At 28.6% G+C, this 23,457-nt stretch overlaps 2 protein-coding genes across 5 annotated transcripts in view; one reads left to right on the top strand and one right to left on the bottom strand.

Annotated features, from left to right (window-relative positions):
• The window catches only part of LOC125843977 (uncharacterized), a 621,631-nt gene that overhangs the window by 140,362 nt on the left and 457,812 nt on the right, over positions 1-23,457 (top strand). The window lies entirely within an intron of this gene.
• Positions 5,210-8,994, bottom strand: LOC125843964 (zinc finger CCCH domain-containing protein 53-like). 4 transcript variants are annotated; one of them, XR_007444097.1, is made up of 9 exons: positions 7,883-8,994; positions 7,313-7,495; positions 7,041-7,220; positions 6,845-6,948; positions 6,494-6,757; positions 6,267-6,414; positions 5,860-6,066; positions 5,690-5,746; positions 5,210-5,610 (listed from the first exon to the last, which is right to left on the bottom strand). XR_007444097.1 is itself a non-coding variant. In XM_049523169.1 (9 exons), the coding sequence occupies exons 1-8, from the start codon at positions 8,863-8,865 to the stop codon at positions 5,733-5,735; spliced, it is 2,103 nt and encodes a 700-aa protein (XP_049379126.1). In that variant the 5' UTR covers positions 8,866-8,994; the 3' UTR covers positions 5,210-5,610; positions 5,690-5,732. The 4 variants fall into 4 exon arrangements, 3 of the variants coding, with proteins under 3 accessions (XP_049379126.1, XP_049379128.1, XP_049379127.1); XM_049523169.1 differs by having other exon boundaries at positions 5,690-5,766; XM_049523171.1 differs by having other exon boundaries at positions 5,210-5,746.

Below are 23,457 nucleotides of genomic sequence, written 5' to 3'. Positions count from 1 at the left end.
ATCCTTGTAATTTTCCCTATATTTTTTCATTTATATATATTCATCTTTTTATAAAAAAAAATATTTATGATATTAAAGACAACATTGATTTTTTTGTTTTATTTTATGTACAAATAGAAGAAATTTCCCTTTGATGGAAATAATATCCATGTTGTAGAATTGAGTACAGAGATTTGCTGTGCCATAGACATGCAAGTGTTTAAAGTCATGTGACTCAGACAAATAAAATAATGATGTAGGGAATCAGAATATTACACGTCATTGCTATGGACAAATTATACATATTTCAAATAAATACACATAAATATATTCAATATAGTTCGAAAAATTAAGTTTCAAATATAATTGTTTATCCTAAAAACGGTATAGTTGAATTTATATAAAGTATGCAATTTAATCTTCGTTTTATGTCCATTTACCGGGGATTTAAACATAGATTTAGTGGCATGGAAAGTAATTATATTTAAATACAGAGCGGAGAATATAGATCTAAGTATTTCAAGATAGTAGGGGTGTACAAAATCGAACCGAAAACTGAACCAAATCGCAAATCGAGTAACCCGAAAAAAAAAACTCGACTAGTGAGTTGGTTTGACTTGGTTTGGTTTTGAAAAAAAAAACCCGACTATATTTGGGTTGGTTTGGTTTTAACTAAAAAAACCAACCCAACATTATATATATAATTTTAAAATTTTATTTTATACATAAAAATATTTACTTTGATATAATTTTTAAATATTTCTTATACTTTTTCATAGTTTTTATCTTTTAATATATTATTTCAAGTTTGAAACTTAGAATTATGAATGAGCCAATAAAGATTATAGTCCACAGATATTGGTAATTAACTAATTATAATAAAGCTTAAATCAAAATCAAATAATTAATACTAATGCAAAAAGAAAATCAATTCAACACGACAATAATATTGAATATTTGTTCTTTAGTTTTACGTTGGTTTAAACAGTTAAAATACATAACCTAATTTAATTTCCTTTAATATTTAGTCATGTAACTAATACTTATTAAACTTAATTTTAGCATGATTTAGTACTTTTAAATTATGATCATTTTCATTATGACTTGTTAATTTGCAATATTTGTTTTACGCGATTTCATTATTATTATTTTTGTTGGATATTTTAGTGTCATTAATCATATCATATTGTGTTATATTTTTAAGAAACATCTTAGATAGTTGTATTTTGGTAGGACTAAAGAAATATTTGAAGTACAAGTAAATTATATGTTTGTATGAATACTTTACCGGAAAAACCTGAAACAACCCGAAAAATCGAAAAACCCGAAAAAACCCGAGGTTGAAAAATCCGAGTTTTATTGGTTTGGTTTGGTTTATAAATTTAAAAATCCGACACAAATGGTTTGGTTTGATATTTGAAAAACCTGAACCAACCCGACCATGTACACCCCTACAAGATAGTATGTTGAATGAGTAAAGCTAAATAAAGAAAGAGTGCAAGAATTCGAGCAATTTGGTGCGTCGATGTATGTCTCCGAGAGATAATTTCACCACACCAAAAATGATTTTTTAGTGGTAAATAATTAACGGTAATAGCTTAATTGTTGTTAAATTTGTTTTTAGAGGCAATCGGCACTTTTTGTAAATGTTCCTAAAGCCTATACCGTCATTGGATCCAAAGGCATTTAACTAATGACGATAAAGGTTTTAGCATATTTTTTTAATGTTTATATTTATCGCTACTTAAAGTTATTTTTGTTGTAATAAGTTATTTTTGTTGTAATGTCCTCAGCTCCAAAAGTATCTTACGTCTAAAACAACTAAAGTAAACGCAAGCGGAGTAAAGCACAAGGAAACTTGATGCTCAAGAAAATTCTACGTTTATTGCTACTGTAAGACCACCAACAGAGGGAGATGAGCAACATGTGGGGCCTACACACATGGAACAGCTTCACGAAAAGTCTGCGCAGGCCCGGTAGTTAAGGGATAGAAAAAGAAAGAGATTAGATAACTATATAGAAGATTCAGATCCAACCAGCAAGGCATATGATCTTGGACACTTAACTAAGTTCTTGATGAGAGGTATCCACATTCACCTTAGTCTGCTCTCCTTAGCCTCTGACTTGAGCGTAGTGAAGCAAGGGGTCAGTGAAATCGAATCAGAATGAAACTATTTATAATAGGTTATAGTAACAAGGCATCAGTCATTACAAGTGTTCAAACTCTAAATTAAAGTAGTATAAGAACAATGAAAGAATTCCGCATGGAAATGCGTTAGTGATGCCACCTAATATTCTTGCAGCCTCCACGTCTGTATGGGCTCGTCTCCTGACACCTTTGTCTCCCTTTATCTCTTTGTAATCATCCCTTGCCTTTAGCGTGTTCTCATTTTCTTCTCTATGTGAATGATGAAACCGGCCTAATTTTTCCATCTTAATATGAAACGACAGTACATTTAGATACCGAAAAGGCTATCTCATAATATGTGTCTATGTTCTGACGCATCACTTGAAGTTGATTTTACCTTCATATATGGTCTCGCCGTGTATTGTTGTGTGATTCATTTCTTTTACTAGATCCAATTTTGCCCTAAAAACTTGGAATGGAGTAGTTTTCTCAAGTATTACTATTTACATCTTTATTGATTAGAAATGTCTAAAATTCTTCGGCATTGTTGCTTAAGTTCTTTAAAAAATCATAGAAGTAGAATTTTACTCAAATTTGATTTGCTAAATTTTCAGTTTTTCTGCATAATTACTACTATAATATTCATGCCTTTATGATAGTATAGACAAATAGATTGATGATCGAAAAATCCCTTAAAATTAGCTAGTGCACCTTTCGAAGTTCAATGAATAATGAACTCGTTCCTCAACCTTGTTTCATATTGATATCAAGTATATATTTTATGATAAATTCAAATTCGTGAAGTACATCTAAATCTATATCAATAGCATTTTTATCACTAGATCAAAGTCCTAAAGATATTCGACAAAAAAATATCACCATACCATTTCTCGACGTGGCGAATGGGTATCTTATTATGCATGTCATTCATAAAAAATATATAATAAAAAAAAAAAAAAAAAAAACAGGTCAAATAATCTGTGAACGATTTAAAATAAATTAATTTAATCCTTGTTAAGTTTTTAGCTCAAAAATATTATGATTTCAACTTAAGCTTAGGATGAAGTAAAATCACGATAAGTAATTATAACTTATCAAGCTATAATTGAATTTGATTTCTTTTATCATATCATTTTAAAGTTAGTAAAATAAATGCATTATAAAATGAAAAATCATATTAAACTCATACCTGATATATAAGAAATCGGAAGGAAGATTTTTTTTATGTCATTGTTTTTATTTTTCAAAATAAGAAATGTTTACACTACTTATTTTCTTATATGTTATTATATATACTATGTCTTGAACATTTACCCCCCCCTCCCACCCCCCACCCACCCAAAAAAAAAGAAGAAAATTAAACATTTTTTTATTATTTTGGAATAATTGTTAGAAAAACTGGTATTTTTAAGCTATTTGGCTAGTTGGGGAGCATTTTATAACCAAAAATGTAACGATGTGGGCATTTTTGAACCAAAAATAATTATATTTGTTTAATCCAATTAATTATAGCACTAACTATTATTCTTTTCAGAGCAAACATTGTTGATGTGCAACTCACTTGATCACATACAAAAAGTTATATCTATACATTCAATTTCAGATACCCCACAAATAGAAAGAAAAATTTTCAATTATTGTCCAATAGTTTTACTAAATTAACAAATCCACTTAATTAATCGAATATTCCTATTGTCCCAGAATAATATCTATCAATTAACTAAGTCCGTTATTACAACTAATAGGTTCAAAATAAGTTTGTACCGCATGTATGTTGAACAAACGAATCACTCAATATATCAAATGTAAGTTTTCAAGGTTTCGCGCTCATAAATCCTTTCTTTCATTTATCAATAAATTCAAGTCACTTTCATCGTTTGGAATCGATAAATGGAAGTCATAAAAAGAGCAAAAAAGTACTGAAGTAAAAGCCCCAAATATGAAGTTTCAACTAGGCCAAGATACCTTTATGTACAAACCATATAACATAATTGTATGGGACATGTGGTTTCGAGGAAGCTCACATTTCTAAGTTTATTAATATTATTATTTATCTATTATTATCTTGGACTTATAACACCATAGAAAATCAAGAGACAGAAAAACATGAATATCTACTCAAAGAAGATCTTCACCAACTCCAAATAAGGGTCCAAAAAAATAGAGTATTGAAAACACTCTTAAACTCAACACAAATTATTTACTTGATTAACTAAACTTAAATACACCTCCAATCTTGCAACGTGAGTGAAATATACCCCTATTCTTGCCAAATTTAGAGGTGTTTTCAACACTTTTCTCGGCTTTTTATTAAGATCGCATGCCCCTACAAGAGTTTGAGACTATTTACTATGTCATGTGGCAGATCAGGAAGTATCTACGTTTAGTTAGTTAAGTAGAGGAGAGTTTTTAAGGCGGTCAATAATACAAACATCAATCACTCATTATATTTATAAACAAATCCTACTTAGACTCTATATAGTACTTGTTAGAAGACAATATTATTCTAGCAGTTACCTAAATTTGGCTGCACATGTGTACATAATAGATGAATAGGTGAGCATGCCAAAACAGAAGGGGGGGGAGCAGTACCCATAAAAACAAAAGTCCAAAGTCACATTTAAGTATGAATAAGGCTATGGGGAGTGAAAGTGAAAGTAGTGGAGTGGGGGGTAGGTGCCCTTGATACCATTCAAATAGTGTCAGTAACCATGTGATAGTATGGCCCTTCAACCCTCATGTCCACCTAAATGAAACCACAAAATGAGACAAAAGAGTCCCCTTAAAGTAGCCTTTGATAGCACAAAAGAACACACTTTTCTTTATCCCCCCCACCCCCACAACCTTCCTTTTGGTAATACTAGTGTCCAAACCATTACATCATGTACCTACCACTTTTTTACCAAGGTAACTCTCATCACCAAGAGCTAGGCATAAGGTATGTGTACGCAAAGAGCCTTTCAGAAACAGCCTCTCTATCTCCACGAGATAGGAGTAAGGTCTACGTACATTCTACCCTTGCCAAAGTAAATGGTATTCAGTATCACCTCATTCTTGAAAATCTATGAAGATAAAGCTGGAATCCCATTTGACAGAAAGTGATGATCTAAAAGACATTTTCATTTTTCGACTTTAATTTTTTACATCATAGCAAGTTACAACAGTAAAAGCAGAGAAAAGAGGGGGAGGGGGGAATTACTATCACAACTAACGGGTTACTACTAGCCTGCCTTTAATTTTTGCTATTGTTCAGTGTGGTCCAGCACACAACTACAAAGAGGGTACAAAATAGAGAGAGAGACCCCACTCCCATTAATCAGTTCATCTGTCCTTTACGTATACATTTATGTATTTGTTGTAAGTAGTATGGTATTGATGATGACAACAATCTTGAGGATATCTTCCTTACCGGGCGATCGATCTTTTCTTCTGTTGTGGGTATTGTTTGGCTATACAGCTAGAGGACTTTTACTTCTTGTATATGCTACTACTCAAACGTTTTTCTGCATAAACGACATTAGAGAATCTCATTTAGAACAAAAATGGCAAGAAAGTTGGAAACCGGGAATAACAATAACCAACCTAAGTTAATCCCTCCTAGCTAGCCATGCACAACTCTTAACACCTACATTTCAATGGCTTCTTGCCCAGAAGTAAACCTGGTCAATGACCACCTCAAATTAAGTTCTTTTAACTCTTTTTTAAAAAAATGCAAAGATAATGGAAGAAGAAAAGATGTGGAGATTAAGTACCTTGGCATGTGGAAGTAACATGATTTAAGAGAAGCCATGTTGAGGGTAGTCGTTGTAGGAAGCATAGGGATATTATTGTTAGAAGTAGCAGTAGTTATTGGAGAAGTAACGCCAGCTTCAGCTGAATCAGTGGAGAACGCAGCCTGGTTTTCTGCAGCTGATTTTGTAGGAGAAGCAAAAAGGTTATCGGGAAGGATGTGCTCCAAGCTGTTTCAATACCAAACAAACGTCAATAACGTTAGACAGTATCTAAAAACATTAATTAGCAAAGGTTAAAATCAATCTCAGCAAAATTTGACATCATCAATCGGGAAAAGAAATAAAAGTCTTTTCAACTGTCATCTTGAACTTGGAATTTATGCTGTTAATAATCTTGACATTACATCAAAGAAATTGTAGTTCAGTACCTTTCTTGAAGATTAGAGTTGTCAATATTGGTGGTCTGCTCCTTGCTGCTACTTCCATTCCCAAAATCAGTAGGCAGCATTTCTTGAGGCACCTTTTCATCAGCTGCATTATGGGGGGCCTTGGTAGCTTCATGAGTATCGTTACTTTCTATAAAAAGAAATATAATCAGTAAGCACTAGATCTGTTAAGCTAAAGAAGAAAACTAAAAAATGTCTTAAAAGTTAACCTGCAGGGACTTCTTGATCAATGTCACTCGATACAGGAACAAGATTGTGATTGTTTTGAGAGTGAAACTGCATCTGGGAGGCCGTCGGAAGACCAGGAGAGAGGCTGGGTGGAAAGTGATCATTGCGATGTTGATTCTTCAGGTCCAGCAGTTGCAAATTCATTAGTCTTCTGCCTTGAAGTTCAATGGCTTGCTGTAATTCAGCCTCCTGCTCTATTTTTCTTCTCAACATCATCTCATGTGAATTATATAACATTCTTGCTCCTACATACGAAGAGATATTTCTCAAGTGTCAAACAACCCATCAGACTATTGACAAGAAAAATTAGAAATTTAGATCATCTATCTTACCAAAGGGAAGGTCATACGGCTCCCTAGATTCAAGAGCTGATGGGCTTAAACAGGTCGACAGCTCTCCTCTATCAATTGGATGTTGTTGTTGCTGAAGTTGCTTCCTTTATAGTTTAATCAACAATGGAACATTAGTCATGAGTAAAAGGAGATGCAATAACTCAAAAAACATTACAGGGTGATCATCTTTACATACTTGTCTGCGATTTTTCCCTTTTCCTTGTAGGGCTTTACAAGTACCCGAGAATCACACACAAAATGTGGGTTTCCTTTAGCCAAGATCATCTTAACAGTTTCTGAGTAGACAAACGTGACGAATCCAAACATTCGCTTCTGCTGATATGGAATTCTAACATCTTGGACAGGCCCATACATACTTCAAAAACAAATTACACAAGACAAGTTACCATCAAATTTTCATTCCATTTAACGATTTCAAGAATCCATTCCACAATAAGCGCCACGTACCTAAAGTAATTAGACACATCCTCCTCCTTAAATGTGCTATCAGCAGGAAATGTTAGGTAAATTTGTCGTGAACTTGAACTTGAGATACCACCCAACGCCATTGCTGAAAAATCATTTCTATCAGGTCGGCACCTACCAAATTTGTGGAATTCTTCACCCATCATAAATGCTGCAGCAGCTGATCTGCATTTCAGACCATACATGAAGATACCTTTTAAATGTCCTACCAATATTCCAAATCTCAACCTCCACATGATGTCCCAACCAAAAGCCTAAGCAGTGTGTACTAGAGCATAACTACCTAACCTTAAACAATGAGTTACTATGTTTTTTAAACACAAATACACATCAAATCAAGCTTAAGATTAGACAAGAAACAGCAGCATAATACCATAACTACATTCAAAACACCAGAAATTGATTACCAAAAAATAAAGTCAAGTGCAAGAAAATTACTAGCAACACAAACATTTACAAGTTCATAACAAGGTAGAGTAAAGTTATAAAGTCAATAACTTTCAATGAAGAAACAAACAGGAGGAAATATCATGTAAAGGTCCAAGGAAATACCTTTGGTTATCATTCAAGATGTTGATGCATTTGTTATAAGCAATTGGATGATGATGAGCACCAGAAGCCATAAGAGAGGCAGCAGCAAACCTCTGTTGCTGCTGCTGCTGTTGTAAGGCCTTCATCCTCAAGAAATCATCAACAGAGTCAACTTTACTAGGAGAACCAATAATAGCATCTGGTGAAGAAGAAGAATCAGGAAAGCCACTATGCATAAACTTGCAACTATTCCCATTTTTGCAAAACCCTCTAGCAAAATACATGCAAGGCCTCCAACCAAACCCCCCACCACCACCACCACCATCATCTGAACCACCAAGAAAAACATCATTGACTGAACAACTCCTACGATGAAGATGAGGGGTTTCCTCACAATTCCCATAAGGGTAAACCAAAGAATCACTTCTTCCACTAGGACTCATAATTGGATCCATTGATTCATCAAGAAAAGACAAGTGTTCTTGAACTTGAGCTTGAACACTACCACCATACTCATCATTATTTGGGTCATAAAAAGGGAGTGAAAGTGAAGGAGTTGAAGACCCAGAAACAGAATTAGTAGAACCATTCACAACAGCAGCATAAGAAAGTGAACTAGCCCCTCCTCCTCCTACTGGTGAAGCCATTGGTCTAGGGCTTCTTGTAAAAACTGGTGACCCACTAGTAGACCAAGGAGAAGGTGAAGAAGGTGAAGAAGAAGGAAACCCATTGTTAGGAATCATGATTCTTGGTGAAGAATGATGAAAAAGATTCAATTTTGAAGCATTTGACATTGCAGATGAACTGTTTGATGAAAGTCCTAAACAAGTTTTAGCTTGATTTATCAAAGAAACCAAAAGGGTTTCTGGACCAAAAGCTAACCTTATCATCTCCTTCTCCCCTTGGTCTTGTATCAGTATATACCCCATGATTTTTGAAGCATTTTCTGGATCCAAACTTTGAATTCTTGATAAAACTATCTTTGTAGCTTCATATCCATCCATGGTAGTAGAAATTTCTTGAACATTCACTACTACTACTCACTACTACACTACAAAGTTGGAACCTTTTTTCAAGAAATAGAGAGAGAAAGAGAAAGGACAATGATAGAGGATAGTGGACTTTTAAATTAAAATTAAAAAAGGATTTAAGAAAAAGATTTTGTATGATTTGGGGATTTATTGTATTTTTGGGAATTATTGCTAAAGATTTAAAAAAAAAATTATACAAAAGGTAATGATAGTTATATTTGTTCAATCATTATAATACCTTATTCAAACGTGACACTTAGAAGGATATAATAGACCTCATTCAAGATTCACGTGAGATAGTTTGGCTTGATATAAAATTTAAAAAATTATAATTTAAAATAAATTATTAATATTTGTATTATTATGAAATATTTTATGAAGAATAAATGAATAAGTTAAAACTAAATAATTATTAAATATAGAAATGTAGCATTCTTGTTTGGACAGACTTAAAAAGAATGTGAGTCATATAAATTGAAACAAGAAACTCGTTTTTCATCTTAATTTATTTGTTTGATTTTAGCTTGATATGAATTTTTTTTTAAATAAAGAATTGTGGTTTTAAGCTAAAGATATTTTTTTATTTTGTGGTCTTAAATCTATCACTAGAAAGTTGAAACTGAAAAAAATTATACTATTTAAAAAAAAAAGAGTAAAACAAATAAATTGAAATAGAGAAATTGTAGAATTGTTAATTTCTTTTATTTAGCGATAGTGTTCAAGTCAGTTAACATATCATTAATTATTTTACTAAATTTTTATCATTTTTTACTAATATTGATAATTTTTATGCTCAAAACTTAGATAAATAAATAAAAATATTTACTTTTTTTTAACATAACGGAAATCCTATCAATCATAACATTTACAAAGTTAAATTATTAATTCGATGAATCATAGGATAATCAATTAGTCATATACAACTAAAAAAAACGTTACACTTATTTTCAAACGGATTAGATAATGAGACAATGAGTCATCATGCTTGATAAACGTGAAGTGTATGATATTTTTGTCTCATAATATAAAGAAATATTTTAGAGGAATTTGTAGATAAAAGACTATATTTCAAAATCAGATGCAAATATTGTGTAAGATTTCATAATTCAGTATATATGATATTTAACTATTTGATTTTTTGAATTATAAAGGTCACTACTGATATTTGTGTTTGTCTTATGTTTTATACAATAATTTAATACATATACTTTCTTTTGAACAATCCACTTTGGATATTTGATTTATGACTTATTATACGCCAAATACATACGCAATTCTTTTAACTTGTCCTTATTTTTTATTTTGGTTTTTTTTTTATCTTAAATTTTATTCTGTTTTAATTCTTCAAGTCCATTTAAACATAATATATTAATTTCATGATTTTTTTTTATTTTTAATATATACTCTTTAACGGCAATTTTGTATTTTACAAATTGACGTACGTCCGTTAGTTTTCATTAAAAAGGAATTGACGGATAAATATCAATTTTTTAAGAGTTTTTTTTGTATTTTTTTGTTAAAATAACGCAAAATTGTGTCGATTTTCTTTCTTAACAAATAAAACAATCAATTAAATTAGATAACACCACATATTTATTTTTTGGGAAAATTGTATACAATAGCAAACTATTAATTCAAATTAAATGTTATAAACATAGTTTGATTTAATTGTACCCCATAGCAAACTGTTGTTATTTCGTCTCTCTCCTTCTGAATCTCGCTCACCACTCTTGTTCTCGTTGGTAGTCTCCCTCGCCTCTCTCGCTTTTATACAAACACAAATGTATAAAATGTGTTTGTGTTTGTATAAAGTGAGAGAAAATTGTATATATACATATATTTTCGTTCCCCTCTCCCAGATCTTGCTCGTCACTCTCACTTTATACAAACACAAATGTATACATTGCGTTAAAGCGAGAGAAAATTATATATACAAATATAAATGCATATATTTTCGTCTTGTACACTTATGATTATACAAATACGATCTTCCCCTGCCCAGTTTTCTTTTGTCTTTCTCTCTTTCTCGCTTTATACAAACACAGATTATATAATTGATCTTTTGTATATGCAGATCGAAACAGAAACAGATTATACAACTACTTTCTTTTGTGTATGTATAGCGAAACATAAAATTTATGTTTGTTATGGAGCGCAATTATGCAAACTATAATTATAGCATACAAATATGATTTTTATGTTTGCTATATGTGAAAATTGCTCTAATTTTTTCCATATCTACGCTATCCAGATTTAATTCAAATATTACCCTTCTAATTTATTAATTCAAACCGATAAAAAGAATTCATCTTCAATACGAGCCAAAAAAGGACTCATGTTCATTATTGCTAATAATACTACTCAAAAAAGCTAAAACTCAAAAGACTTCATTGGGCTGTCATTGGTTTTTTAAGAAAGAAAATCAACACACTTTCGTTGATTATTTTCTTGCAAAAAAAATAATCAGTGTTGTCCATCAAATCTAAAAAAAATTATGAAAAACTAACGAACGAACGCTGCTTTTTAAGATGTAAAATAGCAATTGAAGAGCATATGTAGAAATAATTAAAGAAATCATAAAATTAGTATTGTCTTTAAATGGTACATAAAAATAGAATGAAAGAGTTAAAATAGAGTGCCAAAATGAAGAATGAAGACAAGTTAAAGAGGCAATCTATATATTTGGCCCTTATTATAATTGATCAAATAATAAAGTATTCTTACTTAATACTTTTAGTTCAAATTTTGAAAAAAGATTTATGCGTGTTTTCAATGTTTAGGTTAACTATTTTAAATATGTCGTCTTCTTTAATTATATATATTTTACTTACTATGTTCTTTTATGGGATTTCTATATTTTAAGAAATTGAATTAATTTTCACTTTTTAAGGTATTACTTGTACTAGTAGATTTTTAATGATAATTCAAATAAAGAAGTATTATTGTAATTGAAATATTATGTTAAAAATATTATCAATATCTACGTTAAAATGTTTGTGTAACTTATTTAGAATAGAATTTGCAACAATGATACATACTAAAACAAATAGTTGTGTTTTATAAGTTGAGCACAAGGAGCGACATCTCATAACATGTAATAAAGATACTTGTTAAAATAAATAGTTGTTCTTTTTGCTTTTTACAATATTCCATATACCTTCGTTAACAGAGGCGGAGACAAGATTAGGAGTTTGGGGTTCTAAATCAATTTTGTTTGGGGATTCACATGTTAATATACATATATTTAATTAATTTTCTAATATAAATATAGGATCTGCAAAAAAGCTAGTGGATTCGTCCGAACCCATTAACCCCCACCTAGCTTCGCCGCTGTCTTCATATGAATTTAGTGTTCTGGTCGACATTTGCTCTGTCATCAGCTTGAAAATATGATATTTGTCTAAAATCTAAATGTGATTGAACATTGATATATGTTTGTCTACACCTATATATAAATTTAACATTTGGACATCTGCTTTGTCATCAACTCGAAAATATGATATTTGTCTAAATGTGGTTGAACAATGAACATTGATGTTTTTCTACACCTACATATAAATTTAGCATTCTCGCTGATATTTGCTCTGTCATCATCACAAAAATATGATATCTATCAAAATATGGTTGAACATTGATGTTTGTTTATATTTGCATATAAATTTAGCGTTCTCGTTAACATCTGCTCTGTCATCATCTCAAAAATATGAAATTTGTCTGTGGCTGAACATTGATATTTGTCTACATTTTCATATAAACCAATTGTTCTTGTTGATATTTGCTCTGTCCTCACACATTTGTCTAAATGTTATTGAAAATTGGTGTTTGTCTACACCTCTCATTGGAATTAGCTCTATCATTATCTCGAAAATATGATATTTGTCTAAATATGATTGAACGTTGATGTTTGTCTATATCTGCATATAAATTTAACATTCTCGTTGACATCTGCTCTGTCATCATCCCGAAAATATGATATTTGTCTAAATATGGTTGAACATTGATGTATGTCTACAATTTCATATAAACTAATTGTTCTTGTCGATATTTGCTCTGTCGTCACTTCAAAGATATGACATTTGTCTAAATGTGATTGAACATTGGTGTTTGTCTACACCTCTCGTTGACATCCGCTCTATCATCATCTCCAAAATATGATATTTGTCTAAATATGATTGAACATTGATGTTTGTCTACACTTTCATATAAACTCGATGTTCTTGTCGATATCTGCTCTGTCGTCACTTCAACGATATGTCATTTATCTAAACGTGATTGAACATTGGTGTTTGTCTACACCTTCATATATAAATTCAATGTTCTCATTGATATCTGCTCTGTCATCATCTTGAAGATATGACATTTGTCTAAATATGATTAGACATTGATGTTTGTCCCACTATCGCTATAGCTTGCACGAGAAGTGATAAATAATATAATAGCATAAGCAGTACCTCAGCTCATTAATGGTATTATTTGTTTTGAATTTAGGCTCAAATAATATGACCGTTCAACTCTTCGTTTTGAGTTTTATATAATGCGATGAGCATATATGCACTTATTAGATAGTTAAATTGGCTTATCTGAGATGCTAGTGTGAGTTTTACTTTTCATATCTATGTTGTGAAGATTAAGAATAATAATTATGCCTCGTTGAGGATTTGTGTTTACTTACATGCATGCTAGAAAAGCCTCATCTATTTTTGCATTAAGTTCATAATTTGACTTTGATATGTGCCATTTCATTTTTGCTCCTTGTTCTCAATATAATATGTATTACGTAGATATAATGTGGAAATTAAAAGATCGTGTGAATTTTAATATAAAAATATGAGGTTGTTAGAGCTCGATGGCAATATGTAATTTAAAAATTATTGGAGGAAATGATTATTTTATATAATAATCATTACTATTTAGTTGGGAATGATCTATGATACTTGTTAAGTATGTATAGATGTATTCGTACCATACTTTTGTATATTTTATATATATACATGTACGAATTTTCTCTTTTATTTCATTTTATTTGTGATTTTCTATTCATCAAACATTATATTACTCAAATATAGCTATAGTTTCATTTTTAGTTGATCATGACCAAAATCACAAACCCTTGGGGGCACAACAATGATTTGGCTTCCACTATGTATCATTTTTTTAAAAATTTAATTTGATTATATTATTTAAAGATAAAAGTTTTCAATAGTTATATTAGAAATATGGTTATCAAATCTATTAATTTGTCCGATTAAGGATGATTGGGTAATTTTGTGATAACATACAACTTTAAAATGTAAATATATCACCATTTAGGTCTATAAATTGTTTCCATATATACCTAAGGGATTTAAAATAGAGTTATTTTGAATTAATTATCAAATTATGTGATGAATAAATTATTATTTTTTTGTTTATCTTTCCCAAGCTCAATCTCTATGAATTATATGAAAAATAGTAGAATGCATTTTTCTCTTAAATAAATTTCATGTGATGTAAATCTAGATTAGTCGAATCAGCATGTACTGAATATTTAATGATTAAACAATTAAAAAAAAAAGAGAATACTTTGGATTCTCTAATTCTATTTTCTCCATTTGACATTACTTGAGCCATGTTCATTTGGAAATTCTAAATTTAATTATTATTATTATTTATATAGTAATTTAATTTTAAAAACAATATAAAATAATTCTTAATAGTGTTGAAATGAATGAAAAAAAATAGTATGTTTTTTGATATATGAGTCCATTAAAATAAAAGGAAAAAGGTCTAATAAATAAATAAAAGATTAAATAATTGTGTTTGAAGGGGGTTAGAGTAGCAAAAACAATTTCTCAGAAAATGGGTTGTGGTACAGAGTAGTGAGACTGATTCACCTTTAACTACATGTCTGATATTTGAATCCTTAGTAGTTAGTATATAAATATTATTTTTGATACAGTGATTTTCAATTGGGCTCTATAATGCAAAATTCAAATTTAATTTGAAGTTTCAATATAAATTTTAAATATTGGGCGAATTTTTTTTTATAAAAAAAATAGGGAAAAGGGCCTGATATACCCCTCAACTTTGTCATTTGGAGCTGATATGCCCCTTGTTATGAAAGTGACTCATATATACCCTTACCGTTATACAAACGGCTCACATATACCCCTACAGTTACAAAATGAGCTCACATATACCCTTTATTTAACGGAAGAGAAAAAGTTAGTTTTAAATTTATATTTTTGACTTTTAATTTTCTTAAAAATTATTTAGGGGTATATATGATTCTTCTAGCAAAGTTCAAGGTATATTTTAATCTTTTTTATTCATAAATTATTTTTTGACTTCTTTTATTATAGTTATTTGAGTTTCTTATTCTTATTTTATTTTTTCCTTTCATTCCTTAGTGTAAAGAAAAAAATTTAAAACTATTTTTTTGTGGCCATATTATAATTTAAAATTTTATTTTTTTGGTCTATATTGTAATTTAATTTTTGTATTTGAAGAAAACAATTTGGTCATCTATAATAAGTTTTATAAGAATATTAGTGAAACATAAATAAATTTGACCATCAAAATAATAAATCTAAATTAGTCATTGAAACCAAAAAAAAAAGTTAAAAAAATATATATGTTTGAGGAGGATTAAATATACTTATATGGGATTATATATATTTTTTAAAATAATAAAAAATTAACCTGAAATTAATTTTTTTCATTTCCGTTAGAGGAAAAGGGTATATGTGAGCCATTTGTATATAAGTAGGGGTATATATGAGTCACTTTCATAACGAGGGGTATATCAGCTCTAAATGACAAAGTTGAGGGGTATATCAGACCCTTTTCCCAAAAAAATATTACCTTGATGACAAGTAATAAGAACCACAACTTTTAGCATGGGGTGGGCGTGGGGGTGGGGGGTGGGTGGGTGAGGGGGGTTGTTAAATTAGCTTTATTTGTCTAGTCTAGTCTTTATCTGCCCCTTATATTTTGTGGGTCTCTTTTATAGCAAATGGACAAAACAATACTCACAATTCACATCAGCTTCACAGGAAAATGTTCCCTCTCTCCCCCCACCAAACATTTTCCTTTCATTCAACTATTTTTTCCCGCTCTATTTCAATTATTGTGCTTATTAAAAATAATTATTTTATAAAATATATTTTTAATAACAGCTTTACTTGTAATAAATGATAAATGAGAGCGTGATTAGATTGATGTATCAAAATATTTTTTATATTATATAATCTGATTGACCATGAATTTTGAAAAATATAAAAAGATTTTACATTGTTTTAAAGTTCGAGATAGAAGAGTATACGTTTGTGGGATTTATTTTTAAACATGAATAAAATATTGACAGTGTTATTAAATATTTGTCAAATAAAGAACTATGTCACTAAAAAGGAAATTGTATTATATAAATTGGGATAAAAAAAGTATTAATATTATTATTTTATAAATTAAGATGTACTCTAATTGATTATTTATTTTTAGTTTTTAATCTTATTTAATAAATGCAGCGATAGTCTAATTAATATAATGAAAAAATATATAATAAATTGAGATGAAAGAGAAAATTATATGGTTAATTTAATCAAATCTATTTCTTTATAGGTAAAAATACATTTATAAATGACATGTAAATAAAATATGACAAATAAAATAAATAGGGAGAAAGTAAGTAATAAATTACACTGCAGACCATGGGAGTTGGGACCGGTCAAACCATTTTGAATCACAAGGACCTTTGAATCTCACTTGCACTGTTCTTAATTATTTGTTCAATTTGATAAATTAAGAAAGAATAATCTTTTTTTACATATTATATTTTTAATTAATTACTTTGAAAAAGGTAAAATTTCTTGAAAATTTTAAATTTTTAACTCATCTACTCCATAATTAATAGGAGCAAAATAGTAAATTCATTATATCAATTATTATTTCTTAATAGGTGCGTCATCCAGAACAGGACAAGTAAAAATACAAATAGTGTCTATTTCTATTGGACAATTTGTTTTGAACTTAAACCACGAATCAAAATTGGTACTCCCTCCATTTCATATTAATTGAATTTTTGAGGTGTTTCACGCCCTTTAAGAAAAGTAGATTAAAACATAAATTGAACATAATTTTCCATTTTTATCCTTATTAATTATTGTCAAATTTATTGAAGTCATCACATTGAAAATCCAAATGAAGGGTAAATTGAAAGAATATTTTAAAAATAGTCTTGAAGATCGAACAATTAAGTTAATTTGAAGAATGAAAAATACCTCAAAAATTTAATTAATATGAAATGGAGAAAGTATTTCATGTCAATGTCAACAAATAGGTTAATATTACTACGTTACAATGATGAAATGGGACACTTTCCATGGAGTTATGATAACCATTTATAAAGAAAGAAAACAAAATAGATATTAAAATTATTGTCAAAGCATAAAATGAAAAATGATATAACTATTTTTTTTATTTATCTCGATAATAGATGATATGATATGACATATTTAAGGAGAAATATTATGATGTATATATGGGAGTATTTACAAGTAAGTAGTTTTGATTTATGAGACATGCAAAAGAGTTCAACCAGGATGGAAATGGACCCCATGATGACCATACGCAGAAAATGAGATCGTGATAGTTCATGCATATGAAGAAGAGTACAAAGATCGCAATGAGGAGGTGAGAGAAAATGGTTGTGACAGATTTAAGAAGAGGCAAAGATACACAGAAAAACAATTGAAGAGATATAATTAGAAAGAACTTAACACATCGCCGCCTTGCAAAGAACATGACACTAAATACAAATACATAAAGATCAAAAATTAGCATAAATTATTAGTAGATAGTGGAACAATTCCTCTCTTCCATCGTAAAAGGACATTATGGTAGTTTAAAGCATATTTCTGCTTTGTTTTCTCTTACTAGTATTATTATAATTATTTTAGCATTATCTTACTAGTCTCTGACTCAAACTTTAAAATAATCAAGTAATGGATAACATATTGTATCTCCATAATTTCACCCAACAACACTCTTGTGCTATCTTAGTAGGTGTTTGGACATATAATTTCATATTGTGATATAAGATCATGAGATGAAATCAATGTTTATATATGTGATTTCAAGCTAATTTAGATAAATTTTAAATTTTTCAAAAAAAGCATGATTTGAAAATTTCAAATATAAAAATTGACCTACAAGTATATATATTATAAAACAATATCACATTTATATCTACTAACCATTTATATTAAATGTAAATGAAATTTATAATTCAAATCCTTACTTTTAAAACCATTTATATCTCATATAACAATTATAACTTCAAATCAATCCCCACTTATCATTTATATTACCAAATTTATTATTTTTTAATCAAATTTGTTTACCAACCAAATGACTCAAAGTAACAATGTTGGTTCGTCTTCTAGGACATATAATCGAGAAATGCAAGTTTAACGTGAGACGATTGTATGTACTATGTGGGAGGATTACATTATAGACTAGTACACTACAACTTATGTTCAATTTTATTTTTTGATTGAATTAAAATTTGATCAATAAATATTGTATTTATTTAGAATAACTTTGTGATAGTGTATTATGCGATTTTATATTTGCTTATTTGGTAAGATTGTTCAAAGAATTGAGACAATTTAATAGTTTTACAACTTATGGATTTTTTTATGTTTATGAGAAAACAGACAAAAAATTGATCGATTACTACTCTTTATGTCCCACTTTACATGGCTTACTTTTTTTTCCCGATAGTTTTAAAAAAAAATCACATTTCTATGTAATTTAACTTTAAAATGTCTATATTACCCTTAATGAAATGATTTATAACTACACAAATATCTATCACTTATTTTAAACTATAAGTTTCAAAAGTCTTCATTTCTTTCTTAAATTTTATACCAAATCAAATTAACTCATATAAAATGAAACAAAAGAAGTATTACCCCCCTCTATCCGCACCTCCCCATTGTCATCTATATAAACATTTCAAAATACTATAATAGACAACTATCGTTAGACATAAAAAATATTAATAACACAAGTGTCGTTATCCATTTAACATCCCCAAAAATCTAGTCAAGATTTTGTTTTGCGTGTTACTAACGCGCTAAGACCAAGAATGTCAATAACTCTTACCCCTGAAATAGTGCACGTTCACTTTAAAAAAAAACAATTATTTTTTTCTATTAGGGTGTGCTCCCTAACAATAATTTCGTATTTATGTAAATTTAAACTCGAAATTTTTTATTGAGAATGAAAATATATTTATCTCTTCATCATAACTTTCATTAATTTTAAAAAAAAATACCAAATTATACAATGACAAACTTCTTCGTCCTTTCTACATTTTTCAATTTTCACATACTTTCTTCTTTTCATTTTAAAATTAGAGATATATATTATCAAATTAATTTTATTCATATATTTTTTTAAAATCTAAATTTAAGTATTATTATTTTATATAATTTTTAAATAATTTTTTTTTGATGAAAGGAGGGAACTCAAATTTTAAACTTAGATTCTCTTTCTAAATTCAATAAAAGGGAGTAACTTTTTGGTGCTTTTCAAGAGTCATTACACCTTTCCCACATCATCCGTTTGATTTCAAAATGATCACAAAAAGTATTTATCTCTCCAAAATATGCTCCAATGGATGAAATATCTTCGTGCGATCTCTAATAAATGTGATTCAGTATTTTGGAGATCAAACATATTTTCAATTAAGAATAAATAAATATTTATCACTTTATCACAATTCTTATGGATAGAGATTGAAAAGTTATTTTTGATAGTTATATAATATATTAAAATATTTTTTTTTCTTTAGGAGAGAGACTAAGCTAGTGTTTGGCCATATATTTTCAAATATTCTTGGCAAATACTATTTGGATGAAAATTTGGGAGAAATTTAACCATGTGTTTGGCCATATTATTTGGAAAATATATTTCACTTTTTTAGAAAAATATGATTTATACCCATAAATTTTAAAACTATCAAAATTAACAATAAGTTTGTATTACAAGTCAATTGGATCTTCGTTGCAACAAATACCAAGTACTGTCCATGACACTAGAGCAATGTGGTAGTTTGGACTTTGGAGTGAGTGCAACAAGCATCATTTCATACATTGTGTAGTAGACAAAACACATGACTTTGTTACTCTGAGCCGATTGTTCATCATTTTCATCAACAACCATATCATCACTTTCATATTCACTGAATATTTAATCACTACTTTGGTGATCACGTAAAAAATTATGTTATACAATGCAAACAACTACTATAGAGGATGTTTTTGTAAAAGATAAAAGTTTGGTGTAAAATTTCAATTTTCAAAAGATTCCAAATAATGAGATTTGGCCCAAATACTAGAAAAAATTAGTACTTGGAAATTTGGGATATTTGTCAGAAATATTTGTCAAATAATAACAAAATATATGAACAAATAATAATTGCCAAATTTCCCCCCAAATATTATTTGAGAAATCTATGGCCAAACGGGCATTATCCACTTTCTTGTAAAAAAAAAAAGAATGATATATTCGAAATGTGTGAATAAATGCTTCTGTTTCAAGAAGTCAGGCAATGATTTTAAAAAATTACACTATTTAATCCGTTCATTATTAGTTATTTATTTTTCTTTTACACGCCTCTAGAAAATCACAAATAAAAAAGCGTAATTTATTATTTTCTCTTTTTATTTTTATTTGTCACTTATTTCTAATATATATTTTCATTTTTAGTTATCACTTTTGACATATGAAAAAATAATTATTTTTTCAAGTTTTACCCTCAATATTAAATATTTATTTTTCAAATATTTTTTCAAGACTCAATACTAAATATCATTTAATAAGGATAGTTTGTGATAAAATACATATATCAGTAATTGTTTTCTTAATGAGTGGACCAAGTCAAATAATAACAAGTAAAGATGTGTGGAGTGAGTAATTTACTCCTTAAGATTTTTTTTAGAAATTTACAAACTTGTAACACTTTTTAAAAAAGAATTCATTGTAAGAGTAAATAGAGAGAATTAATCTATCTTGATTTTATAAATTGACAAATAATGTGGGATAATTATTTACAATAATGTGGACAACCAATACGAAATGGAGAAAGAATCAGATACATTTTCAATTTTGTGAAATATCAAATATTTAAATTAATTTTTAAAAATTAAAACATTAATTATTTTGAATCGTTGGAAGTAATGAATTACGTAGTTATTTATTGGGGACAAAATGAAATATAATTGACAGCTACAAATTGTACGGTCCTTTGGATGGAGTATTTTCGCATTTCATATTTCATTTCATATAGAGAGATTACACTAAATTTATTATTGTGTTTTGCATATACATAGTAGAAAGAGAAAATATAATTTTGCCTAATGAATTGTTACATCCTTAAATTTCAATTATCTGTTATAATAAGTGAACTATTTTATTTTTAAGATTATAAATTTGACATTTGAATTTCTTTTCCTACTGTTTGGTAACTTTATAGTGTAAAAAAAAAACATATACTATCAATTATATAACTTAAACTATGTATATAGTACATTTATTGTGATTGAATAGTTTATACTTTTTTTGTTTAATTTTATTTGAATTTGTAGTAAAAATAATTTTTTTTTTTGGAATTGAACCTCACTAACAAATTGAGAGTTCAAGTAGTCAGTCAAATGAACTACTAAAATTCTCCCTATCTTCAATATTAAAATAGAAAAAAAAAATTTGGGCAGAAAATTTGGCCAGAATGATATTTTATTTATGTTATTTTATTTTTTAAAACATTTTTATCCTTTAACTTAATACTTTTTAACTAAAAAATGGAAAAAAAAATCAGTTTATTTTTTTTTAAAAAAATATTATAGTTTTTAAAATTTTCTGGCAATTTAGCACTTTCCTAATTACATAGAATAAAAATAAGTAAATTTAAAATTTTAAAATATTATTAATAAAATTAATTTAGTAAAATACAAGTTTAGTATTTTGTAAATGTTAAGTTATCTTTATTGCATTTGTCCTTAGCAAAGTTTGTGTTGAAGTGAAGTTATTTTGGTCAAAGGGTTTTTTCCAACTACTTCACCTACCATGTCATTATGCCATTGATATGAGAGGCATAATTAATGCATGGGAGTGGATAAAAGTGCAAATATGAAGAATTCATTGGGTGAAGATAAACATTATTGAAATTTGGAAATTGTTTTACTGTCTTGTCCAAAGACACCACCTAACCCCCTTCCAAACATTAATGTTTTTCTTTTCTTGGAATTAATTATCCCTAAAATCAAACAAGTCTATTCAAAGGTTTTGATTATAGCATGCTTCCATAGTAGTACCATATTATTGCTGGCAAGGTAAGTTTATACCAAATTAATGAACACTTAAATCATGTGTTACACATAAGTATATATTTTGGGTTAATTTTTTGCGTGATTCGACTAATTTTATGGGATATTTATCACATTTCACCAGTAATATACCAGATAACTCCATCCACCAAGGCAATGACAGATGAGAAAAATCACTTAGTGATTTTTTTTTATCTCTACTGAGGATGAATTTGAAATCTCCTTGTTCTCAACCACTAGGCTTTAGAACCCATTTTCCATAACAATTATTTATTTATTTTTGAATTAGAGTAATGTTAAATGACTAGAATTTGATCAGAAATGTAAAAAGTCAAAATTAACTTTTTTCTATTTCCCAAATTCCTTGAACTATTTTCTTTATAGATTTTTTTAAATAGAAAAGGAAAAAAAAAAAAAACTACATACGTATTGGTTTTTGGCCATTTTACAATATTTTAAAAAGAAATTAAAAGCCGTATATGTATGGAAGTTAGAGAAATATGAAAATTACTTAATTTCCCATGTATTGGAAATCTCTCATTTATTGAAACATAATACTCTTACTGTTTTTAATTATTTGTCCATTTTTTCCTTTTTAGTTGTCCTTAATTACTTGTCCATTTTGACAAATTAAGAAAGAACAATTTTTTATCTATTATACCGTCAATTAATTACTCCCTCTGTCCCTATTATTTGTTCACTTTTAAATTGTATTAAGAAAACAATGATTGACATAATGAGTTTACCATTTTACCCCTATTAATTATGAAGTGGATGAATTTAAAATTAAGATTTTTTTAAAAAATTACCTTTTTCAAAATAATTAATTGAGGGTATACTAGATAAAAAGAATTGTCCTTTCTTGATTTGTCAAAATTGACAAGTAATCAAGGACAACTAAAAAATAAAAAGTGGACAAGTAATTAGGGACAGATGAAGTACTTTGAAAAAGGTAGAACTTTTTGAAAATCTTAAGTTTTTAATTCATCTATTTCATAATTAATATGAGTAAAATGGTAAACTCACTATTTCTTAATATGTGTGTCAATTCAAAAGTGGACAAGTGATTAAGGACAGAGGGAGTAAATAATAAATAAATTAAAAATGTGAATTTGTCAAAGAAGGGTATAATTGTAAAAAAGAAACCTAGTTTATAGTGTGAATATGTATTTGTGCCATTATGGCCAAATTATTC

The sequence above is a fragment of the Solanum stenotomum genome, chromosome 11 (assembly GCF_019186545.1).
Source record: "Solanum stenotomum isolate F172 chromosome 11, ASM1918654v1, whole genome shotgun sequence".
NCBI classification, from domain to species: Eukaryota; Viridiplantae; Streptophyta; class Magnoliopsida; order Solanales; family Solanaceae; genus Solanum; species Solanum stenotomum.
The sequence above is the reverse complement of the archived record's forward strand: the minus strand, read 5'-3'. Positions and strand labels throughout refer to the sequence as shown.

Excerpts from the sequence above, each read along its gene's own strand:
- LOC125843964 (XM_049523169.1), bottom strand. The coding sequence starts at position 8,865 with ATGGATGGATATGAAGCTACAAAGATAGTTTTATCAAGAATTCAAAGT. Across the intron at positions 7,221-7,312 it reads GATGTGTCTAATTACTTTAG|TATGTATGGGCCTGTCCAAG; the intron begins GTACGTGGCGCT and ends TTGTTTTTGAAG. Across the intron at positions 5,767-5,859 it reads TGTTACTTCCACATGCCAAG|GTTTACTTCTGGGCAAGAAG; the intron begins GTACTTAATCTC and ends GTCATTGACCAG.